This window comes from Pocillopora verrucosa, chromosome 6, assembly GCF_036669915.1.
Source record: "Pocillopora verrucosa isolate sample1 chromosome 6, ASM3666991v2, whole genome shotgun sequence".
NCBI lineage: Eukaryota > Metazoa > Cnidaria > Anthozoa > Scleractinia > Pocilloporidae > Pocillopora > Pocillopora verrucosa.
In genome coordinates, this window is record NC_089317.1 from 18,673,122 (window position 1) to 18,697,580 (window position 24,459).

Sequence of the window (24,459 nt, forward strand, 5' to 3'; positions counted from 1 at the left end):
CTTAACATGATCATGAAAAAAGAATCACGGAAAGTCAAGACAGACTAAATGTTAACAGCGCGCGCTATTTGTAATTTGAACTTGTGTAAAATGAAACATGGACAGAAGCGCATACTTTTTCATGTATATTATTACTTTTTAACCTGCTAGATACTAAAATATCTACTTTTTGTTTAACAAATAGATTCCAAGTTGCCGTGCGTCTGTTCAGTAATAGATCACAGATCAAAATGCTGATGTTCTTACCACATTTTGACGTCCTCTGTGATCTATTTCTGAACAAAATCACAGCAACTTGGAATCTATTTGTTTTATATATTAAAGAAATAAAATATACGGGAAAAAAGTTTTAATGATGACGTCATCTATACGTCTGTCCTCCTATAGATCATAAGTGAGAACCAATCAGAATGCGTGCATAACCGAGCTTATTATATAAACGATGATAGACTATTGGCTTTCGGTCAACCATTACATTCGGACAATCGTCGGCAAGGTCTCGGCCAGGACGATGTGCACGATGCGTCAACGATCGCTGAACATGAGAACGAAAACATAACACAAGACAAACTTAGTTCCAAAATAAGTAAGAAAATCGCTTTATTTTAAGTAGTTACAATAATTCCTAATTACAAAGCGCGGGAAAACGCGAGCGACCATGTCGTGATCGGTTTCAGTTTTGCATCTGATTGGTTAAGAAAGTGACGCGAGTTTTCTAGACCAATCAAGGCAAAGCGAATGCAATCCTGGCTGACTTTCGACAATTCATTAAAAAATTGCGCTAATCAATACAAATAACTGCACTTTGAAGGTCCATTGCATCAAATTAAGGATTCTGCGTCACATTATTGAATTAGGTAACGATACATTTGTTATTTAGGGTGATTCTGTCTTGCAATTCAGCAAAAAATTTAGACTAGCCCAAACGATACAAAATAACCTTTGATAAAAACCGAAAAAAAAGGGAAATAGGTGTAAAGGAGGTATAAATTTCTCAAATGAGTCTCCTTTAACTAAATAATTATGGAAGTTACTTGCGTATATCTCGCCGATATAATTCTAAATCATTCTAAAGCTTGCATGAGAATGAATCTGGCAAACTAATACGAGATCCACCATCAAAATAACATGGTAACGCATCTTTCGCCTCAAATATTGTAACCCAGTCCTTCAAATTGACACCGCCTGTGAGGAGCTCATTCTTGCACTGAAAGTAGGTGACTGATCACTTAAGTACATGAGGATAAGCCAGTGCCGAAGCTCTGTAGGTCTCTGGTAGCTGGAAGTACTATGGATCAAAATAAAAAATAAATAAACCTCGAAATTAAACAAAGCAATAGTTGGTTGCCTATGAGTTTCTTTGCATTGTTCTTCAAACACGCTCTTCCTAAACCGGTTACCTCTTTTCTAGAGGGCCAGGTACTACATTAGGATCGTTGAGTCGTTGTATGCGTCGGGAAAATACTGCCTTCACCGTCAATAAAATGCGTGTATAATCTAGCTTATTATTCCACTATTACGCCATTCAGCCATATTAGGGCATCGAAACGTGCAACGAATTTTCAATCGCATCAAAGTTTTTTGTTGGTCATATAAAAACACTTCAATGGTTTCGCTTGTGTTGTTTTCGTCTTTTACGCGTGTCTCATGCGATCAATACGGTGCTTAAACAAGGCTATGGGATGTATTTTGAAAACTAGATGCCAAAGTACTAGAAAATGAAGTAAAGTGAATTAATAATTCTCTTATTCGATGATTTAACATACAATACGAGCGGAAAAATTCTACGTAACTCGCAAAATATCCGCGCGTATTATCTGTTAACCTATGGATAAGGTGTATTCAATGTAGAATGCCGTAGCAAGTGAAAATTGTACATGCGCACTTTGGGCGCCGATGTAAAATGAAGAGAATCAATCTTACCTGTTGGCCTACTCGTGACAAAAAGCGCAACCGCAGCTGAGCTGCAGAGCGAGGAGTGATTGGACTCACATTATAGTCTCTCTTGTGAATGTCTTCCTCTTCTGACGAAATACTACATGAGACAACACATAATAAACAATTGAAACGTTTATGTAAAAAAAAAAAAAAAAAAAAAAAAAAAAAACCCTTTTTCTACCAGAAAATATAATTGGGAAGTTAAGATAAATGTACCAAGTTATCTTAAATTTGATCACCTCCATATCAATCGCGATTAAAGGTTGGGGCGTACTAGTGAACTATGCTCTGACATAATAACGTTTATCGACCGATTTTTTCCTTTTAAGTTCTAGTTAGAAGGGCAAATTTATGCCACGAGAAAGTAACATTAGTTCGAGTAAATCGAATTCGAGTAAGCTTATAGTAGATGATTGGGAAAATGGGGTCAAATTGAATCTTGTTCGAGCTAGCGTGGAGTTCGAGTTAACCGAGTTCGAGGAAGCTGGGTTCTACTGTACTTTCTTTTGACATACTTACAGTGTGACTCTGCTTTGAGCTGCTAATTTCTTTCTTTCTAGGGTGGAGAGGTTTAGGCCTGTCCCTTTTCATAGAGAAAGAAACAAAGGTTGAAGGGCAAAACATAAAAATTTTCTCATCATTTTCGCCGGTCACAGAGTTCGACCAAAGTAGCTTGTAAGGTTCCTCATACATCTTTTTCTCAACATAGAGATTTAGCAAAACTCAAAAGAGGAAAAATAATGGAAAATTCATAAGAAGAAATCATTAAAATCAAACAAACCTCTGGAGGCATCAACCAAGTAGAGCAGAATGCTGGCAATCAAGGCAACTGTGAGAACAATCAGAAAATATTATTTAATCATTTTCCATGTAAGGTCAAACTTCCGTATATAAGCTGATAACCTGCAAATGGAGTATCTATTTTGGGAAAATTCCTAAAAGATGCCACTAGTAAGAGTGAATTGCCGCTCTCGGTATGCTAAGTGTTGCACAAAAGAGGATTTCACTAAAGATTATGGAAATTTCAGACCATGTAAGAGCGAATACTTACTGCACAACCAGGCGCAGAAAAACACTTCCAATACTAAATATCCTTTAAGGTCTACAATAGTTCCAGCTACTTGTGAAATAACTGCAAGTCCCAGATTCTGAATAGACTGCATGCTGAAAGAATAGTTTGAAACAAGAACTTGCGTGAGGTGTCCACACCATTGACTGCACGAAAGGTGACAGTCCCTTTCAAGTTGAGTATCCTGACTCACAACTCGACACTCAATAAATCGATACGGAATTAACGAGAATCCAGTCAAAGGATTCCATATCGGTAAATACTCGACACTGGCAAGTATCGGGATTAAATTATTGCAAATCGAGTCAAGTCAAGGATCGGGTTACTCACGAATATAGAGATCAGTACAAGTCAAAAGAATAGATTCTGGACAATTCTCGAGTTACGCACTACACATTGCGAGTACAAGACATAGGTAATGATGACCGAGTCTTTTTTTTTTCGATTCTGGACCCTCGCTAGTCGATAAGAACTTTTCGAGGTTCGAGAAATCGATGAACAGAAAGAGGCATCAAACCCTTCTTCACTTAATGCCAAAGCACTATCCTGCAAACCTATCTGACAAATGCTGTGAGTTGGAGAATCTAATAACATTTCATAAAATTTCTTTAAGAAAAAGATCCTACCAATTTAGATAACTTAAAATCGATTGTTTTTCTGGTTTTCTGCGGGGGTTGGAAAACAAACACAAAACGTAAAGTAGAAGGAGAACCTTCACAACTTTGCAGGTGGCTGCAGCCGCCACTTCGCCTTCTTAAAAACAGCAAACATTTGGTATACTTACAATCCATAGGCAGTACCCAACTGATGTTCAGGGACAACTAAAGCAACAAGCGGCCACAGAGCACAGGCCAACATGGAGTAAGACACACCCAGTATACTCTGCAAAACATACACAAAAAACATGCGTCCATGAAAAACATTTTCTATGCAATTTAGAGCGCTTTTCGATTGACTGATGTAAAACCAAAACCAAAACCAAAATAATCATAGCGGTCTCATGAGAAAAACCCTTCGAGAACTAATGAGAACTCGAAGTTAAAACAAGCCAACTGCCAAAAGCGCGGGAAAACGCGGGTGACTGAGTCGTGACAGGAGAGGATCCTTTCTTGGTCGTGATTGGTTTTGGTTTTGCATTTGAGAGAGTGGCGTGAGTTTTCTAGACCAATCACAGAGCGAAGAAAAGCAAAACCAATAAAATCTCGGATAGCTTTTGGCACTAAATCCAAAATTGCTCCAAATAGCAGTTCGAGTTATGCCTCCAAAAAAATTTTCGGAGGGCTGAGGTCAAAATGCTTTCTGTCTGTAAGTCAAAGTCAAATGTCAATTGACAGTTGATCGAGTGACAAGGCTATCATTTCGAGATTACATTTTCAAGGATCGAGTTTCGAGACACTCGCATATTTTCTTGAGATTCTGGGCGATACGTTTTTTATTACGAGGAATTAAATCAGTGGATCATTTGGGATAACTCCTATGAGTGACCAAGACAGAATTTCTCCTTACAATATCAATACAATATCAAGCGGATAAGTAATGAGAATAAAGAAAAATAGCCATTAGGGGATTGTTGGTAGATCCTCTACCAAATTCATTGAACTAACATCATAAGAATTGTATGGCAAACAGTCAGAAGAATTACTACTGAGATCTTACTTACCATAGCGACAAATGGGTTACAAAAAGTGAAAGCCATCAAGCAATGGCAGCCAAGGGTTACAGCCACTGATAAAATTACTATAACGCAAAAATGGTGAGAGAATATTTAGGTCTGATGTAGATGAATCTTAAGAGTTTTACTTTTTTCCTTTTTCAGTTTTTAGCGAGACCAAATGGAAGAAAGAATGAGTTGCTAATGTGACGGTTATTTTTTTTCTTGGTCTAAGATTCTTCAAACCAGTCCGAGCATTTAAAAAATGAATTATTTTTTTTGAGGCATGCACTACAACATTTACTCACCAACGTGTTGGTTTTACTAAACCACTTAGCTGCTAAGCTGCCAAGCCGCGAGGTTAGAGCACTTTTCGATCGAGTGTTGTAAAACCAACAGAAAAATAATTCCAACGGCCAATCAGAAGAGAGGAAAATACCTCTAAGAGCCAATGAGAACTCAGAGTAAAACTAACCAAACTGCCTGAAAGCGCGGGAAAACGCCAACGACCAAATCGTGATTGGTTTTTGGTTTTGCATTTGATTGGTTAAGAGAGTGGTGCAGGTTTTCTGGACCAATAAATGAGCAAAGTTAAGGAAAACTTTCGACTTTCAGTTGAACATTGCTCCAATACTAATTTACCTCCACTTTCAATTGGTAGATTATTGTTCCTTACCAAAAATAAGACAACAACCTGCTAAGTTGATTGAATGTGCAACAAACTCACCCCAGAAGATATTTTTTCCAACTCTATCCACCATAAAGCCCAAGAATGGAGAGGCACAGGCGGAAATGATAAACACCACACTGCAAACAAGAAGTAAAATATAAAAAAAAAAATGAATATGAATAAATAAATAAACATTTATATAAAATAAGTAATGGTAATAGGACTGAGTGGAGTCTGTAATCATATGAGTGATAACAAAATCGGATGACCGCGCAGCGGAAGTCCTATTTGTTTATCACGAATATGATTACAGACTGAATTGAACAATACGAAGTCTTGTTACCAATCAATCATAAAAATTACAGTTTCCAAGAAAAGAAGAACATCCAGGACAGAGCTTGTGACTGTTTGATTTAAACTACAATTTTGAATGTGATTGGTTTAATTTAAACTGCAACTGTCTGATAACAACTTGACAAGTGAATTAGTGGAAAATAGGAGTTTTTTAAACTCACAATCACAATCCAGGAAACTGTTTTCTGATCACAATGATTATAATGATGTTGGAAATTGTCTCTAAGTAATTTACTAGTCACACAGTAATGAGCAAGTTCGTCTGAAGTTTTACTATTTTTGTCACTTTTCTCCTTAGTAGGGGAGGGGGGGGTTTGATAGAGTTAAGACTCTATCTTGAGAAAGGAGGTAAATATTTGAAAATTGAACTTCAGGTAGCACCATGGTGTATAAAGTTTAAAATGTAATTCAGCTCCAGCACACAGTGTGCTACATAAGGGTCATTACCAGTATATTGGGGTGCTGAAAGGGAAGCTCATTTTTGTGTACCTGTTAACTGCTCCTGCTTTGGTGGGATTCAAGTCAAACTTTGCCTCAAAAAATGCACTAAAGAAATAAAAATAGAAAATTTTAAATTTTCTACAATTGTGAGTTACAAAGCAGTTCTACGAGGATAATTATTCCCATAATTGCACATGAACAAAAGACTTTTAACCCTTTTATCAACCCCAAGAGTGATTAGTGTCTAATTTCTCCTTACATCATCACCCCTAAATCAAACATTAAGGTCATGAGAATGAAGGAAATGATCACCAACTGAAGAAGCTCTGGATTGTTTCCCAAATTCTCATTACCACCACCAGGAAAATGTCTAGAGAACAGTATGGAGAATATGCATTGTGGTGTAAAGGTGCAGAATTTCAGTATCAGGTAATTTCTTGCTGGGACATTTGTTTCTTCATGAAGTAGAATTTAAAGTTGGTCTGTTGAAGAAGTGTTTATTCATTACAGATGAAAAAAGTTACTTACAGGCCAAGTGCTATAAATGGAAAAATAGCCACATAGTAGGCAACGCAGATAATAAATATTAGCCACAAATTAAGGGGAAAGTCTTTGACATCTGACAAACGAATGACTTCACCTGCAAGAGAAAAAGTTGCAAATTGCATGTATCTTAAAAAGTAAAAAACTTTTGACAACAAAATTGACTAGTCAAACAGCTCCTGTAAACTATTTTGCACAAATCTAAAATTTTAAATGATTTTCTTCCCTGGAACTTGTTAATTCCTGATGAGACCGAGGACATTCTATTACGCTTTTATAATCAAAGTGATGTCACAAACTGGCACAATTTTGACAAAAATTTTTACTTCCCGAGGAGCAGCATATTACCAAGCGGTCACCAGTACATGAACAGGTACAAGCATAAAATATTGTACCTAATGTACTCATGATTAACCTAATGACATACCTGTTTGACTATCTTCTTTCTTCAGAATGCGAGCTGCTCTCTTGTCCAGAAAACCCAGTACCAACCCACAGACAAGAGAAAACATGCAAACACCAGCTCCTGATAAGAAAACAGAAAAGTTTTCCATGAAGTAAGTGAGTGACTTATATTATTTTTTGTAGTAAGATATGCCATTCATTTTTTTAGAAGTTGTTATGAAACACTAAATTTAATGGAACACAATTCCTTGAGTAGCTCTGATAAAGCAAAATGCTCAAAACACCAGCTTTTGAATTTCTTTACCTTTACCAATTCACATTGTCAAGTCAGCTGAGTAAACCTTGTATTGTTTGTCACTCCTATCAATTTATTTCAACTCTGTGATAGTTTTGAATATGATTAAAAGAAAACAACAACAAAAACAAAAACAATCCTCAAAGCATTTTAAATTAATGAACATATTACTGATCTAAGATCAAATCATGTGGACCCAGCATAATTTCCTCTAGTAGGGATAGATACTTTTGAAATTTTGGTAACATATATTTGTACTTACTAACAAACATATCTTTGCACTTACCAACAAACAAGGTCATTCCCAGAGCCTGGTAGCTCTTTGTTGCGGGGACATAACTTGAAAATGACTTATAAATTGGGTTGTTTACATTCATGTTAATTGTGCTGCCCTAAAAGAAAACATAAATTGAAAATAAAAAAGGAGATATACTGCATAAATATGCTTTGTGTTCCTTTCAGAGTTACTTTAACCTGCGCCTAGCAGCTCAGGTTAAAATGACTTTGAGTCAATCCCTAAACACACAATTTATACTCTATTACTAAACTATTCAGTCAAACAACATTAGCCCTTTACCTCCCATAGATGACTAAGAGAGAATTTCTCCTTACAATATTAATATAATATCAAGCATAGAAGAGATGAGGATACAGTAAAATATCAATTAGGGGATTATTGGTTGATCCAATACCAAATTCTCCAAATCTACATCATAAGAATTGTATGGCAGACAGTAAGGAGAATCAGTAATGAGATCTTGAAAGTTAAAGGGTTTAAGGTGTGCTTGAGTACTATGAAGAACATTAACCCTTTACACTTTAACATCAGAATGTATATTCTTTATACTATATAACAAGGAGAATTTGATCAACAATCAAGAGCTTTTTTAGTTTCTCATCATTTCCTTTACTCCTTTGTAAAGAGAAATTAGATGCAAGTCAGTCTTAGAACTTTCCATCCAGAGTCTGGTAAGCAAGGCATGTCTTCTACATCACTGTTTAGCCATCATTTTAATTTGAATATAAATTTAAATATAGAGACTCCATCTCTCTTTGTTGAATGACTCATCTTGTGGCTTAAGTATAATTAATGGCAATATCTTTTTTTGTTGGAATTTAAATTGAATAAAATTTCCCCCAAAAAATTGTCAGAAATCCCAATCTTTACTATCAGGAAGAGGCATTGTGCAGGTTACATGAAGGTACCACCCTCGCCCAAACAAATCCAAATTCAAGTAGCCCAAGATAAACCCTTAAACTTCCATGAGTGACCAAGACAGATTTCTTCTTTCAATATCAATATAATATCCAGTATACAAGTGATAAGATAAAAAGCAAATCAATTAGGGGATTATCAGTTGATCCAACACTAAATTCTTTGAACTAATATTATACGAATAAAATAGCAATTAACAGTAACGAGAACTAATAACTGAGATCTTGGGAGCAACACTCAACCAAGAGTTCAGCTCACTAAGGATTCCACTAATGTTAATTGCTTGCTTTAAGTATAAAAAAGACCACATTCAAAAAAGTTGCAAAATACTTTATGAATCAATAACACATACCACTCTTGAAAAGCTTAGCTGAAGTCCAAACACCATATTCAACTCCTTCCCTTTGAACCAGTTCACAGAGTAAGTGTTCTGGGCCACTGCCAAATTTTCCCCTCCAAGCCTGAGGGAGAGTAAACATGTATAAGTTTAAATGTACTATAAATATTAAAATTAAAAAAGGCTTTAATTGAAAAGGCATGCTAAGGGAAACATTTCTCCTATCTTGCAAATGAAAAAAAAAACTAATATGGAGTTATTCAGGTGCTGAAGGAAAGCCTATTTCTTTTAGGTCCTGTCCTTATGGGTGAATGTAAAGTAGCAAGTTCTAAGCCCTTAAGACTTTTTAACATCATATAAATTAAAATTATTTTGCACCATGTTTGTGATATTGAGTATTCAAACCTCATACAGATTTTGTAAGTAAGCTGTTGTTTGTCTTGTTACAAGTGTGGGACACAGAAAAAAAAGTTTAATCCTCACAGGAATTGAACCCGAGACCTTCACATTAGACACTCCATTCCTACTACTGAGCCACAGAGAAAGGTGACTTATGCTGTAGGCCACTACTAGGGTCATACATGTATGTGACATGCATGCTGCATTCTGCAAGGATCAGCAATGTCCAAAACATCATAACAGCAACTAGATCAGGTAGTCTAATTAGGAGTATCAAACATGGTTTTCACAAGCACCACGCAAGCATAATGGTACCACTCTTACTTCTCCATAAAATGGCCTCAATACAAGCATAAACACAGGCCCAGGCACAAGGATCATGTTTTTTCCTTTTTCTTGAGCTTGCCCTTGTGCTTGTGCCTGTGCCTATGTGAACCCCTTTTAACTGTGAAATAAGAGCTATTAGCTTTGAGTTTGTGCTTGCACTCATGCTTGCTTTGCTCACAAAAGCCAGGCTTTAAAGCTGACTGGCAGTTGCAGCTCCCTTTCAAAGTTGTTCAATCACAGGAAACAAAGAACAACATTACACGGGGGCTTGGGGGATAAAATTGGTAAACTATACCACACTATTGTGATCTCACTTGTAAAAATTTTGTTGCTGAATGCAGTTTGGACAGAACTACCTGTTCTAACAACTGATCTCCTCCATTTAAGGACAGGACAGCCTGACAGGCCATATTTGCTGAACAGAAATAATTCATTACCTTAAAATACAAAGTACGATGTACTACCAGCTACTAATCCATGATAACTGATTATTTGACCTCCATAACCCATTTTCATCGAATAGCCAGACAACGAAACATAGAACTGTACATTGTACTTACCCAAATATAAACCTGCCCACCTCCATAACTGTAAAACTGTGGATGTAAGCTCCCAGAGAAAACACAATCTAAAAGAGTAGAAAAAGAAACACAGCATTTAGCATCAGAAATCCAATCAAACTACATTTTGTGATTTGTTCTGCAGTAAATACCTCTGTCACTGAACCACTATACATGCATGTAATATGCCAAGCTTTGTTTCTAGATACAGTTATCCACAATAGCTACTGAAAGTCAAAACCACTTGATATCCTTTTGATTAAGCTACTTATGACTTAACCTTTTCACCTCTTAGAGTGACCAGTATTTTATTTCTCTGTACATTATCACTGCCAAATCAAACATTGAAGCTATGAGAGAACAGTAAATGACCAACTACTCAAGAAGATCTTGATTGTTAAATAAATTCTCCTTGTCAGTACCATTCACAGTGTATGGAGAACAGTATGGAGAATGTGAAGGATCACTTTCATTCACGTCTTTATCCGCAGTTCAAATATATGACTTTCATATATTCTTAACCAGTATGGAGAATATTCATACTAATATAAGGTGTAAAGGGTTAACATTGACACACAATCAACTGCCCTTTAATTTTTGGTTGATATTAAAAAGGTTCCCAAGGTCAGCTGTTGTTACACCCTAGAAAATCTAATATTCTATTTTAAAGGAAACAAATCCTGTAGAAAATTATGTTGGTCTTTGCAATGAATAGTATCAACCCTTCAACTGCCATTAGTGGCCATTAAAAAATTTCTCCTTACAATATCAATACAATATCAAGCAGAAAAGCAATGACAATAAAGGAAACTATCAATTTGGGGATTATTAGTTGATCCAGTACAAAATTCTCCAAACTAATATCATAAGAATTGTATGCAGATAGTAAGGAGAATTACTGATAAGATCTTGGGGGTGGAAGGGTCAATAACAAAACCTTACCTGAAATATGACATCAATGTATATAAATTGAAAAAAGCCTCACCTGACCACTTAAGACAAATAAACTGAAGATAATGGTGCCAAGCCTAGCAAAAATAATTAAAAAGTTATTAATTAATAAGACTTACAACAGAAACATACACAATTTATACACATCTCCACAAAACAGAGACCTCATCATGTAAACCATAAGAGATTCAGAGCACATTACACAACCAGTCATTCCTGTGCATAACATAAACCTCCATTAAAGAGTCCTAACTGTTGAAAGAGCTCTGAAGTGAAAAGATTTGGTGAAAAAATCCCTACTGTTAATTAAGATAGAAAAATTTTACCTCACACCAAAGACTCTGTCCAGAAGAAATCCACCAAAGAAACATAACACTACATTTGGGTATGAATAGAGCGAGTATAACAACACATATTTTTGTGTGGGAACATTCATGTCCTGCAAGCAAAAAGGAAATCACAATCCACTCATAGCATTATATGCTGTATTGTACATTATAAAATATTCAGAGAAATGTGCGCACTATGATTGGTCAGAACAAGTTTGTTATAATTCCATAAAGCACATGCCTTATGTCACACAAGTGTTTTGTTGAGATACAAAATGCAGCCTATGTCATCAGTATGAGCGCATGCAATTCACAATACATTTAATAAATGAAATAAAAAACTTGTTACTTGAGCATTGTTGACTTATATAGGCACTTAGGAATTTTTAAGAACACTCAGCTCCTGCTTTTCTGTACTTCTCTCAAGTTCCCACAAAATCAAAGTAAGTAGTATTTTTAAGTGAAATTCTAAACATTAAGGGGTCAATTATCGCATAAAGTGGTGTTGTATTGTTTATTGTTTTTTGTATTATCCCTAATCTTTGGAACCTGAAGTTAAGCAGTCATCTAACCATACCCTGTGGGTGACCCCCTAATTCAGGACCAACTGTGCAAATTTTGTTGCACCATACAAAATTTTTTGCATATTTTGGAAGTTTTGATTGTTTTTGAGACCGTATTTTCCAGTATCCTAATAGAGTTTGTTTACTTCTTGACATAAGAAAATTGTTCCAAGAAGTAGACTGCAGGGTGTATTCAGCATGGTATATAGCTAAATTATCTCTCAACCACATCTGAACTTGATGATCAAAATGCTTGCAGCCAGCAAAACCGGGCAAAGTAAACTGATGTTGACTCTTCTGAGAGAACCTATCTGACAGCTTTATACCTCTTTTCTCCAGCTGAAATTGATAACTATAGGTAGAATTCTATTTGCGCCTCATTCCTTAACTGTTCTCCTCACTGCATCAGAAAGATGGTAAAAATGTGAATGCAACTTAAATCTGCTTACCAGTTCAATATTTTTCTCTAATGCTGCTGGATTGTCATAGCAGTAGTAACTTCCTACGAGACAGAAAACAGGAAAACCAAAGAATGCAATTAATGTAGCAGTAAAAGTTGTCCTGAGCAATGTTGTCTGCAAACCTGTGTTCAGGTGGCTGCTTTCTTGTTAACCTTTTCACTCCCAGATCTTGTTAGTAATCCTCCTAAGTCTCAACCATACAATTCTTATGATGTTTTTGGTATTGGATCAACTTAAAATCTCCTAATAGATATTCTTCTTTCTTCTTATCACTTGTCTGCTTGATATTGTTTTGGTATCGTAATAAGAAATTCTGACTTGATCACTCATGAGAATTAAAGGGTTAAAAAGAAGGAAGTAAGAGGTGTTATGAGTGGTGGTAGACCACCAGATATCAGTTTTTAAAACCTTTGTAAAACAGTGGCAGTCAACACAGGACTTACCCCCTGCATGATCTGACCAAGGTAGTTATCTAGTAAATAAGAACAAATTCTTAAATCAAAGAAAAGCAGAGAATGGTCCAAAATACAGTTAATTAAGATTAGTTTGTCTCTGATGACCCAATTTTCAACACCTGAAATGAAATGAATTATCAGCTAAATTTATTTTGATTACTTGATTAAATTGATATAGATGAAGTAAGATTATTGAATTTTATTGATCTGTAGAAGGGAAGATCCTTGGATCAGAGCATCTCTTGGAAAAACACCTTGGCTGTGGATTTCTGTTGTGAGACAACATCACGAACGAATGGAAAGTAGATTTACATAAAGTTAGCATAGCATACTAGGAGTTACTAATAGAGAGTGAAACAGGTAGCGATAAGCGGCGAAAAATCACTGTTTTTAATTACAGTTCGAGTGAATCTAAGTTTTAATAGTGAAAAGACTACACTATGTTGTCTTCCCCCCTGAAATGACAGCTATTTGAGCGCATTTGTGTCTTTCAAAATTGAGGGAATGTTCGTGTTCGCCGGAACTGAACTGAAGGCAGAATCTTTCGAGACTCCCAGGGTAAAGAATAATACATGAAATATTTGGACTTTGCTCTTGTGACTACTCATCAGATTTCAAGGTTCATGCATGAAGTCAGTTTGTAATCGAGAGTTTGTCAGAAGTTTTTTTTGTCATTTTTTTAAGGTGCAATAATCAGTGAGCTAAGGAACTCACGTACGTTCGTGACAGATCAAACAGGCAATCCAGACTCAAACTTACCAAAACTCAAGAAGCATATCAACCCAAGGACAAAGTAGCGATGGACACCTTTTCTAGGATCACAGCACACTGTGGCTCCACAACCAGTCAATTCTTCACCAGAGTGTTCAAATTTCTTGTTGAGAAGAGGTGCTATTTCACCGTTCTCCGCCATCTTGAATCGACGAAGCGTATCTCATGATTAACACGTGACTTAGTTCTTTAAAGAGACTAGTTTTCCTTTCCAGACTTCCTCGAATCTCTCAGTCTCACCTTCAACCTAGTTCCCTTATCTTTAAGGCAGTGTTCACACTTGGTGCCCGGGCACTAATACCCGGGCACCGGCACAAAATGGTGCTGTGTTCAGACACACGGTACCCAGTCTGAAGATATGTTCACATTCAATAAACAGAGCACACGCTCACTATTAAAATCTCGAGTGGGACAAGGAGTTGTGGGTACGAAAACAAGCGGTTTGTGGGTAAAGTGCCAGGGCACCAACGAAAAATGTGTTCACACAAGGACTCAGTGCCCAGTTTAGTGCCCGAGTACAAGGTCGAGACCTTGTACTCGGGCACCGGCACCGTGCCCGAATTCTGGCGTGGGTACCAGGAAAAAAGGTGTGTTCACATTGGTGCCCGGCGTAGAATAGAACCCGGGCACGGTGCCCGGGCACCAAGTGTGAACACTGCCTAAGTTTCCTATCGCAATGAATTTGTGGAACAATCAAGGGCTTCTTCAGGTGGCGATCATTTCCTTTATTCTCAAGACCTTCATGTTTGATTCAGGGTTGATACTGTTTGGAGAAATATAATGCTAGTCATTTTTATCGGTGAAAAGACGGTAAGGCTACTATCACTGCGAAAGCCAACTCTGTTTCAAAATTTGCGTCACTAAAACGTACTTCCATCTTATTTTCAGCCTTCTTCCCATTTTTATCGTAGAATCTCGTCCGATCCCGAACTGCACTGCCCCATTTCTTCTTCCTTTGTTGCCCCATCTCTCTCAATGTGGAAAATACTAATAAAAGCACAAACAACAACAAGACCCACAGGCGGCGCATAGAGGGCTTCTCTTATGTAACAAACCTAAAAATGGATAACTCACTAAAATGGGTTCTTTTCAATAAAGAAAGCGGTCAGATAACAAGTGATGCGCTGTAGAAGTACGGTGAAGTATTTTTTATTGAGAATTTTGACAGTATTTTTTTTAGTCCTACGAGCGGTCGTAAATATTCCCATATTTCACCATGACTCTCATTTTGCAAGATGATCATCGCACAGCTGGAGCTTGGGCCGCCTGTGCAAGACCAGACCGAGAGCTACATTCCCTACTCTTTACGAGAGGTGCGTCGATTCTTTAACATCCCCTGCTAACCAGTACAGAGAAGATGCGGGAGACGGGGCCTAAGGTTTATCTTCCTTATCCGAGAAGACTAGAACATCTAACCAATCACAGATGTCATAGCAAAGACAGCATATCCTCCTCAGTTAAATTAAGACCCTGAGTGTTGGTCTGGTCTCGGGCTTGAACCTTCAACCTCCCGCATGGCATTCCGGCCCTCTACAGCATGAGCTGACCAAGCGCGGTCAAAACCGTGCACTACGATTTCGGACAGCTCTGCCCGATTTCGACTTTAGAATGTATTTGCGTCCCAAGGAGTCAAACAATAGAAAAATTTGATCGGACCATACTCAAATAGTGCAATGCAAACTCAGTGTAAAATACAAATATAAGAAAATAATCTTGACGAAATTTGAGATCAAAGAAGCCGAGGATGTTAGGAATCCACTTAAATGAGGTAAGCCTGTAAATCGTATCAACAACAGTGGATAGTTAAGAGAGCATGAACGAAACTTCGTTTGCAAACATTAAACATTTCTACATCTCTATCTGACTTCAGATGGCTCCGCCAGTTTAGGACGGTTCCTCGTGATTTCGGACGCTTCGGTCCGATTTCGGATGATTTCGTCCGATCTTGGACGATTCCGTCCGATTTTGAATTGTTTCGTCCAGTTTCGGATGGAATATGCCCGATTGGGGGCAATATGAAGAGAACACGAACAGCTTATGTTCACTAATGTTCTCTTGATGGATGATAACTTCTATCAGCTCGTGTTCTCATCATAATCACAGTTACCCAAACTAAATGCAAACTTAACACCTTAGGTGAAAATTTTTTGAGGGAGTCTGAGTTATTTTCCTCATGGAATAATCCACACTAGTCTTTCTCAACATGAACCGAGTATCGCTAGAATGTATACAAACTGAGTGTTATGGGGACCTGGTAAGAATTTTCGAATAGGGATTTCTTTCTTGCGCCTAACTAGGATATAGGGATGTACCTGTTTTATCATTCATAAGATTTCTCATTTATTCTGGATGAATAAGAACTCTTTAAAACTCAATTCTTCATAGGACGCAGCTGTGTTATGCTTCTCTCCCACCCCCCGTTAGGAAATCCTACTCACGATCCCATCAGCTACCCTTCTTCTCCTGCATCCCACACCCCACACCCCCCACCCCCTGAGCACGGTTGAGTGACCAATTTTACGTCCCAGAGGTATGTTTTCTGATGATCGATATCCAAGACTGACAAGGGAAATCGGGCGTGTCGTAGCTTGTGTAGTTAGTGTTTTTCTTTAATTTTTTTGTTTTTGTTCTCTTTCTTTCTTCCTTTTGAATATTCACTTATTTTAGCACTCGGACTCGCGAAAACGAGTAACGAGCGGTTTCTCACATTATTTTATGTCCAAAGCCATTGGCAGCTTGACCACTGGTTATCGAGCGGTACTGCGCTACTCAAAGCTCTGACTGAGCACACTTAACAGTGGTATGTACGGTTCAGGGGCGCTGAGACCTCTATTGTAAGTCGTAAGTCGAAATGAGAGGTTTTTAAGAACTTTTCAATTAATTTTGTCCAGGATTGTTGATTGCGAGCAATCCATTTTCCTACCTTAGTCATTACCTTGATTCGAATCAGCTTCTGACTCGAACAATGGGCTAAGCTTAAGGAGAGTGAGCACACGTTAGTGATGTGCTTGCCAGAGACACGTATTGGCTCGGAAACAGAACCAAAATACTATCACACGTAATTAACATGCATGAGCAAGTGAACCTTTAATTTCTCTAAGAATATACTACTGTAGTTTCAAAGATAGATATAGACTACATCAGCTCAGTTTGCAACTAGTTAAATAACCTACAGATTTTACCACGTTTTTCATCGCCGAGTTTGAAAAAAAAACCACTAGCATGCTGAATATGAAAAAAAATTCTTATTTTCAGTCGTTATCATCAAGAGTTATCGCTGAAATTATCTGGCATCATTGTTCCCTGTAAGAAGAGCAAGAAAACAAAGTGAAAATAATTATTAGCAAAAAACGTACATAACTAACTTCACTAGCCACTACCAAGTAATTTTGGCTTAGTATCATTTTACAAGGTAGAGCCCTTGTAAAATAGGTAGAGCCCTTTCCCTTTTTATATCGTTTTTAGATAGTCTAAGATAATCTCGTACCCAGATCATACCGTGTAACTGAACTGAACTTTAGACGCTTAGCCGTGGAAAATCTGGGTATGAGACTAAGACTAAGATAATACAAAAGCATCCATAATGTTCATATAAAGTTTCATTCGGGGTAACCGCCTATCGTTGGACTGGAACCAAGAGACTAATCTATATTAGTCGCGGGGAGGGGGGGGGGGGAAGTAGGAGGATTTTGGTTGTGACACTATAAAATTTACCCGTTTTTCCCCCCCCCCCCCCATAAAGTTTTGTAATATTCTTATGATTCCCCTTCGCTGGCAGTTAATTAGCAGTCAATTTTCCTCATTCACCCTTTGTACTCTGTTGGCGACGACTGACCTTCCCTCTGTTCCTCCTATTGTGTATCATATCTTCTTTATTTCAAATTACATACTTGCTCTGATAAGACACAAGTACCTTGTACCATCTCACCTTACTCGCGTATTTTGTAAACGTAGTGAGCCCAGTGCTCCCCAGTCCCCTCCCAACAGTTCGTGGCCTGACCATATTTCATGAAATTCTTATCGTCAGAGACCCAACACTCTCCGTAGAACTGCACTGCAAAATACATTCTGCCTTCCGTTTTCGCCAACTCATAGCATCTCCGCACTGCAAAACAACGCGTCACTCAATAGGAAGACATTTGATGAAAGGTCCAGGAAAGGGGAAAAGGGATAGCGTGACATTATTGGCTCAAATTGACATTACAAGCTCGCGATCGTTTATCCGACCAGGTACGCCGTGCGCTGCCGTAAAAATCAGCGATAACAGCTTTATCGAAACATTTACCGAGAACATACTGAAAAAATTACACCTTTTCTGCAGGCTAGTGTAGGGAAGGAGAGGGGTAACTGGCGAAATTCAATAAGAATTGTGATGAAAGAAAAAATTTCGCATAGAACGAAAAAAATATTCACACTTAGAACGTGGTAAATTCATTCATTAACCGTCCAGAAGTTTTTATTATTTTTGGATGTATTATGGCAAAAAATACTTACAAAATTTACTCGCTTTAAAATGTGGGTGACGAAGTTATGGGTCGATTGCTCATAGGGACTTTGCTCATGAGTTACTTTGTGACTGGAGAGAAACTCTAACCTTGATAATTTGATATAAAGTTTTTAAAACACAAACCTGTTTTGCTCATGTCATACCAGTCGATTTCTCTACGAAGATTTTTTAGCCACTTCATAGTTCGTCCACCTCCAGGTCTGTCTTCCCAGCAACCCAAATTATGGTACGGCCCAAATTCATAAACAGCATTGTGTGACAATTTGCCCACACCTATCAAAGAGTTAGAGAGTCAACAGTCAAGATTAAGATACTCAGACTGTCAGGTAGTCAATCATACTGATCAATCTGGTCAGTCAATCAGTCGGTCAATTAGTCAGTCAGCCAGTCGGTTATTAAGTTGGTCAACCAGTCAGTTAATAAGTCAGTCAGCCAGTCAATCAGTTAGTAAGTCAGCCAGTCAGTCATTTCGTATGGCAGTCAGCCAGTAAATCAATCACTCAATCGTTTAGTGAGTCGCCCGGCCGGTCAATCGGTCGGTCAGTCAATAAGTCAGTCAGCCAGTCAGTCAGTCAATAAGTCAGTTAGTCAGTCAGTCAGTCAATAAGTCAGTCAGCCAGTCAGTCAGTCAATAAGTCGGTTAGCCAGTCAGTCAGTCAGTCAGTCAGTCAATAAGTCGGTTAGCCAGTCAGTCAGTCAGTCAGTCAATAAGTCAGTTAGTCAGTCAGTAGTCAGTACGTCAGCCAGTTAGTCAGTACGTCAGTCAGTCAGTCAGTCAGTCAGTCAGTCAATAAGTCGGTTAGCCAGTCAGTCAGTCAGTCAGTCAATAAGTCAGTTAGTCAGTCAGTAGTCAGTACGTCAGCCAGTTAGTCAGTACGTCAGCCAGTTAGTCAGTACGTCAGCCAGTTAGTCAGTACGTCAGTCAGTCAGTCAGTCAGTCAATAAGTCAGTCAGTCAGTCAATAAGTCAGTCAGTCAGTCAATAAGTCAGTTAGTCAGTCAGTAGTCAGTACGTCAGCCAGTTAGTCAGTACGTCAGCCAGTTAGTCAGTACGTCAGCCGGTTAGTCAGTACGTCAGCCAGTTAGTCAGTACGTCAGCCAGTTAGTCAGTACGTCAGCCAGTTAGTCAATCGGTCTTTCAGTCAGTTAGTCCGCAGCCAGTGAGACATTCAGACCAGTTAGTCAGTCAGTCCATCAGCAAGTCAGTCATTCCATCAGTTGGCTAGTCTTTCAGTAAGATAATCAGTCAGTTGTCATCATTGTCGAAATGTCACTACAATTTTTTTTCACACCTTATTGTAACCAAACAAATACCATCCTTTTGGAGTGTAGGGTGAGGTAAAGATACATATCACCAATGCTAGTAGGTTTTGGTCAATCAGTCAGCTAGACAATCAGCACATTGAAATCATGATCAGTTAATCAGTTAGTCGCTCACATAATCATCAGCCAGTAACAAATTTTATTACCGAAATCGCAGCCACTTTTTGCAGCTCTCATTTTCTTGTAGTCAGGATGACCTTGTTGCGAATAGCACTCGGCGAAATATTGTACACCAAATAGGTTGAAGTCTTTGCCACTAGAGATGGCGTCCCTTGCACACAGTAAAACATTTTCCCCAAGGTTATGCCAGTCGATTTTACCTCGATGGTTTGAGTAAAAGTCTGGCAAAATCCTGTTTCCTGGGTCGTCGATCCAGCAGCCGCTATACACCAACTCAGGGATTTCTTACAAAAATTAAGCATACAAACCAAACAGGAGAAATAGTTAATAGGGCGTGAAGCGATGCTCATTTTCGATTTCAGCTTCAATACAGTTTGTTATTCTTCGTCCTTTATTGAGTTTACGAGTTTAGCTTGAACGAACGCCTTCCAATAGAAAGAAAGGGCATCTCAGTTAAGTGTTGCAAAAATCTATACTTACATTAGTAGGACTTTGAATAAGAAGGGCAATCTGTCAAGGAAGCTAAGTGGATGTTTTTATTGTTATTTTGCAGACTCTAGCTAAAGCAGGCCAAATTAAAACTTACCTTATTTTTTCTCAACGGTTCTGTTTAAATTCGTTGACTTCACTCTCTCAGTTAGAGTTATGGCTGGTCTTTGTATGCTCAGGAAGTTATTCATGATTAATTCATGTTCGTTTGGAAAAATTAATCTTTTTTTCATAGTTTGTTTCGGTAGCCTGATTACTGAAAAGTTATAGAGGAGATTTGTTGTGATTCATAAACATACCCGGGTCGATACACCTTACTCCAGCGTCGTCTTTATGAGTACATTTACCGACCACACCCCAGCCGTCATTTGAACATTCCAGGATAGACTGCTCCGAGCCCTCGCACACCACATTTGACAAGTGGATCTGATACAAAAGTACGCAAAAAGCGATGAGGATGAATTTCGCTTTTAGCTGGGTAACTAACCCTTACTCTAACCCTAGGCATTGGGATTGGATACACGACATAACACACAAGTTGTGGACGTTCCGGTGCAGGATTGCAAGTGCATCAGTCAGCCACTGTTAGGGAATAAGCAACTACTTAGTGGGTGATTTTGCGTGCGCTTTAAGGCGAATCATGCTCCAGAAATCATCTAAATTCGATCCCCACGATTAAAAGTTGTTAATGAAAAAGTAGAGTTACCACGTTATAGATCCCAAGGAGTATTCAATTTTTGTAAAATTCAAATGTGTAAAGGAAAAACAGGAAAAATTCGGCTTTGCTCCACGCCATTTTGAAAAAAAAATAAAAATGATAAAAATAGAGTAACCGGCCGCTAATGGGAAACCAAAAAAACGCATGTCACAAAAAAAAAAACTGCTGTTTTAGTTAATACAAAAATATGTCATCATCTGAGTCAAGACTGCCGTTTTGAATAGCTTCCATTTCGTTTCTGTGCCTAGTAAAGCTGGTGATATTGTGATAGAAATTAAGAAAAAGGAAAAAACAAGATAATTGCGTTCGACAAAGGAGAACGCATGCTACTCGTGTCGTTTTTATGGAAATCATTCTTTTTGGCTGGCGGACTTGCTGGCTGGCTGACTGGCTATGTGGCGCAAATAGTCTCGATCTCATGTACAAATGCATTCTTGGCCGCCTTAAGCTGAAGACACGGATTTTTTTTCTGCGCAATCAGTACAATAAAACAACTTTTACTGGAGATCAAACACTTTACCACTCTTTGAATATTACTAGTATTAAGTGAGATAAAAAGTAAAAAAAAACCCTCTTACCGGACCAGAACCCTCTGAGTCATTATATGCTTTTTTAGTTGCGAATAACGCTCCACTGAACCCCAGTTCCTTGCAGACCACATCAGCGGCGTCATGTGACCAATTCTCATCACAAATTGTCCCCCACTGGCCATCATGGTACACCTCGATACGTCCTCCCCCTATGTCCTCCTCTGTAGTGATCAGGCGAACTCGATTTTCTGCAACGTGATAATGAAGTAGATATCCTTAGGGAAAGTCATTATTTGTGGACCGGAGGGGAGGATTTTTTTTTTTTGGGGGGGGAGTCACATGGTTTTCAGGGGGAATGAGGAGAGGATCGGTCGTTGACAAGAGAGTAAAAAGGGGGGACTGGAGAAAACTGACTGCCAATTGAGTGTCAAAAAAAGGGGAGATCACCTAGGGCGATAAATCATGAGTCTCTTCTAGTGTTTCTAAGTACTTTAAAACCCTTAAACCTTCGTTACTCTCTTAAAGTTCTTTCAAAGTCTTAAGATTTTTTCGGCCTTTTAAAGTCCTTTCAAAGTTTCTAGTTAGTAGACACCAATTGGGCATATAGGCACTTATAATGCTGGAGCCGCTCGTGTCGTTTCTGTCGCACGAATGGAGTCGAAGTAATTTTCTTTAGCTTAGATGGAATGCTGAAACAACCACGTCGTTCCCATGTTCCCTTCCTTCTCTCGTCGTCCTGCAAACCCTTGAGCGAGAGAGGGGAAGAAAGAAGAGACCCTGGGAAGAAGATTTTTCACCCAGCAAATTTTCCATATTGTTTGAAAAACAATATCGAGAATAAAGGTCAAATCTTTTTCCTTTTTTTGAGAATTTTACGTGATCAGTATTATGTAGTTAAGAAACACCACAAGTAAGGTCCATTACTTTCGATAACTAACCTATTTCAACGGATCCTTTGCTGCACACTGCGAGAGAAGAACGCAAAGAAATGCGTCAATCAGTTTTAGGTATTTTACACAGTTTCATACGATCAGCAGTAACAGTTTGATTATTCTTCCCTTTGTGATCAACTGTTCAACCCTCTTTCCCTCCAAATATCAATCCGAAAAAAAAATAATTTTCATGATACAAAGAAGAAGCAATCATGGGGTGAACAAAAGGGAAAAAACTAGGTTTTAACGAACGAAGAGATTTTGCCTTTAGTTGAGGCGTACTTTGTGGACTAAAACGGAGACTTTTGGCGGGCTTGAAATGTTTTTTTTCGTTCAGACTGTTTTGTTGTATTTTTTGAGATTTAATTTTCTTAACGCCCTCCAAAGTGATAATGATAGTAAAACAGTTTATGTTCTTAGGCATAAATTTGCTTTAGGCCTCTCTATGAGTCATATTTATGCTACGGACATAAATTCTACCGTATTATTTTCTGCTTGAGGCAAAAGCTTTTCCTTCTAAAAGTAACAGCGAGTGCACTCCGTTCGAAAGAAAATTAAGATCAGTTGGCGCCGAGTGAAACAAGTTTGATATGACATTAGGTAAAACTGTCAATTAAGGAAGGAGAAATGTAAATAACGTTGGAGGACTGGGATCGGATGTTTCGTCAAACGATCGAGCTTGGGACACTATGGAAAGGAAATGATTTATCTATTAAAGGTGTGCTTTTTGAATTTTTAATATTTTAATCAAAGGTAAAAAAAAAACTCCTTGATTTTAAGGTCAAAGTTGGGGATGAAAAGAAAAAATATCCTAGGACTAGTCGGTAAATTTCCTTTAAGTTAATACTTATGTGCACGACAGTGAGGTTTACATTGCGTATTTGCACTTAACTAGAGAAAAAAAAATAATAACGAGACTTCCTCATCTACTTAAAAAAGGGTGGGCGAAAATCTTCCCAGAGGGCACTTTCATTGAGGAACGAAAAGATACGTTGTGCTTCAACCTGTTTCGCATTCGATGCAACGTTAATCTATTAGCACAAACGGGTTGCTCGGGAAGAAAAGAAATTCCGAAATCGCAGACTTGACCCTTATCAAATCATCTACTTTAGTGCCAGTGGGTGAAAAAAATTGGAAAGCAACCAATTCAAAGCTCGAACAAAGCATTTATCGTAACAATAAATGGATAACCAGTTTTCTACGATACGAATGGCAGTCAATAATGGATAAAAAGACCTATGTAAAGCTATTATACAAAGCAGCTTGTTTAGCTGTAACCCAACAAAGATTTTCACCATTTGTTTGATGGACGAGCCTAAAGTAACTTTACATTTGTTTTGTTCAAAATCAAAGGCCTTCTGAAAAATGGAAAATGTCACGATTTTTGCTCACAGATATGTTTTTTACCTTCATAAAACCTTAAATCTATGCCTTTCAGAAACAAGGGCCTTCTGGAAAAATAAACAATTTTCATGGATATTTTTGATATGAATTTTGTTACCTACACAAAAACTTTGCATCAAAGATCGATTGAAAAATAAAGAAAGAGAAAGAAAGATTTCACAGGTGGAAACTCTTTCAAATGTCCTTGCATTTTCTCGGAGAAAAACTTAAATGCGCTAGTCGTTGAACTTGACTTAGGTGACTTATCTGTTGAGATGATACAGAAAAAAACAGTTCTTTGTAGTTATTCCTTTAGTAGAATTTGATTCACATTTTCAAGCTGTACGTTAGTTCCTTCATTGTCAATTATTTCAAAGCGCCGTCACTCTAATTTGGTTCGGTTGCACTTCAAAAACAACTGACAGCAAAATATGGATTTCACATTGTATCAAATTGGTAATTTCAACAAATTTGTGGAAGAGTAGTTGAATGTAGTAGATTACCTGTTAGAGTCACAACTGTTAGCAAGCTGCGGAAAACCCAAGGAAAATTCATGGCTGAGGTTTGAACTGCGAAACTACACACCTTCGGACACAGGATTCCTTTCTGTTAAATGTGCAGAGCAGCTGAAATAAGTCTATTTAAATTGTGTTTGTTCTCTCGCTGACAATGCCAGTCACGCGAATAAGAGAGGCAAATTTCCGGCCGAGTTTTCGCTTAACA

At 38.0% G+C, this 24,459-nt stretch overlaps 2 protein-coding genes across 3 annotated transcripts; both read right to left on the bottom strand.

Annotated features, from left to right (window-relative positions):
- Window positions 1-575: 575 nt before the first annotated feature.
- Window positions 576-13,887, bottom strand: LOC131797615 (major facilitator superfamily domain-containing protein 1-like). Of its 2 annotated transcripts, XM_059115267.2 has the most exons (19): window positions 13,724-13,855; window positions 12,953-12,981; window positions 12,498-12,550; window positions 11,483-11,595; window positions 11,191-11,233; window positions 10,206-10,273; window positions 8,935-9,043; window positions 7,653-7,758; window positions 7,094-7,192; window positions 6,652-6,763; window positions 6,172-6,228; window positions 5,386-5,465; window positions 4,668-4,744; window positions 3,792-3,889; window positions 2,990-3,102; window positions 2,720-2,767; window positions 2,458-2,521; window positions 1,924-2,035; window positions 576-1,288 (listed from the first exon to the last, which is right to left on the bottom strand). In XM_059115267.2, exons 4-19 carry the CDS (start codon window positions 11,590-11,592, stop codon window positions 1,226-1,228), a joined length of 1,359 nt encoding a protein of 452 aa, XP_058971250.2. In that variant the 5' UTR covers window positions 11,593-11,595; window positions 12,498-12,550; window positions 12,953-12,981; window positions 13,724-13,855; the 3' UTR covers window positions 576-1,225. The 2 variants fall into 2 exon arrangements, with proteins under 2 accessions (XP_058971250.2, XP_058971249.2); XM_059115266.2 differs by lacking the exon at window positions 12,953-12,981 and having other exon boundaries at window positions 13,724-13,887.
- Window positions 13,888-16,797: 2,910 nt separating this feature from the next.
- Window positions 16,798-24,382, bottom strand: LOC131797604 (uncharacterized). Its single transcript, XM_059115244.2, has 8 exons — window positions 24,240-24,382; window positions 22,360-22,386; window positions 21,470-21,669; window positions 20,473-20,599; window positions 19,711-19,968; window positions 18,366-18,515; window positions 17,664-17,840; window positions 16,798-17,038 (listed from the first exon to the last, which is right to left on the bottom strand). The coding sequence occupies exons 1-7, from the start codon at window positions 24,289-24,291 to the stop codon at window positions 17,665-17,667; spliced, it is 990 nt and encodes a 329-aa protein (XP_058971227.2). The 5' UTR covers window positions 24,292-24,382; the 3' UTR covers window positions 16,798-17,038; window position 17,664.
- Window positions 24,383-24,459: the final 77 nt, after the last annotated feature.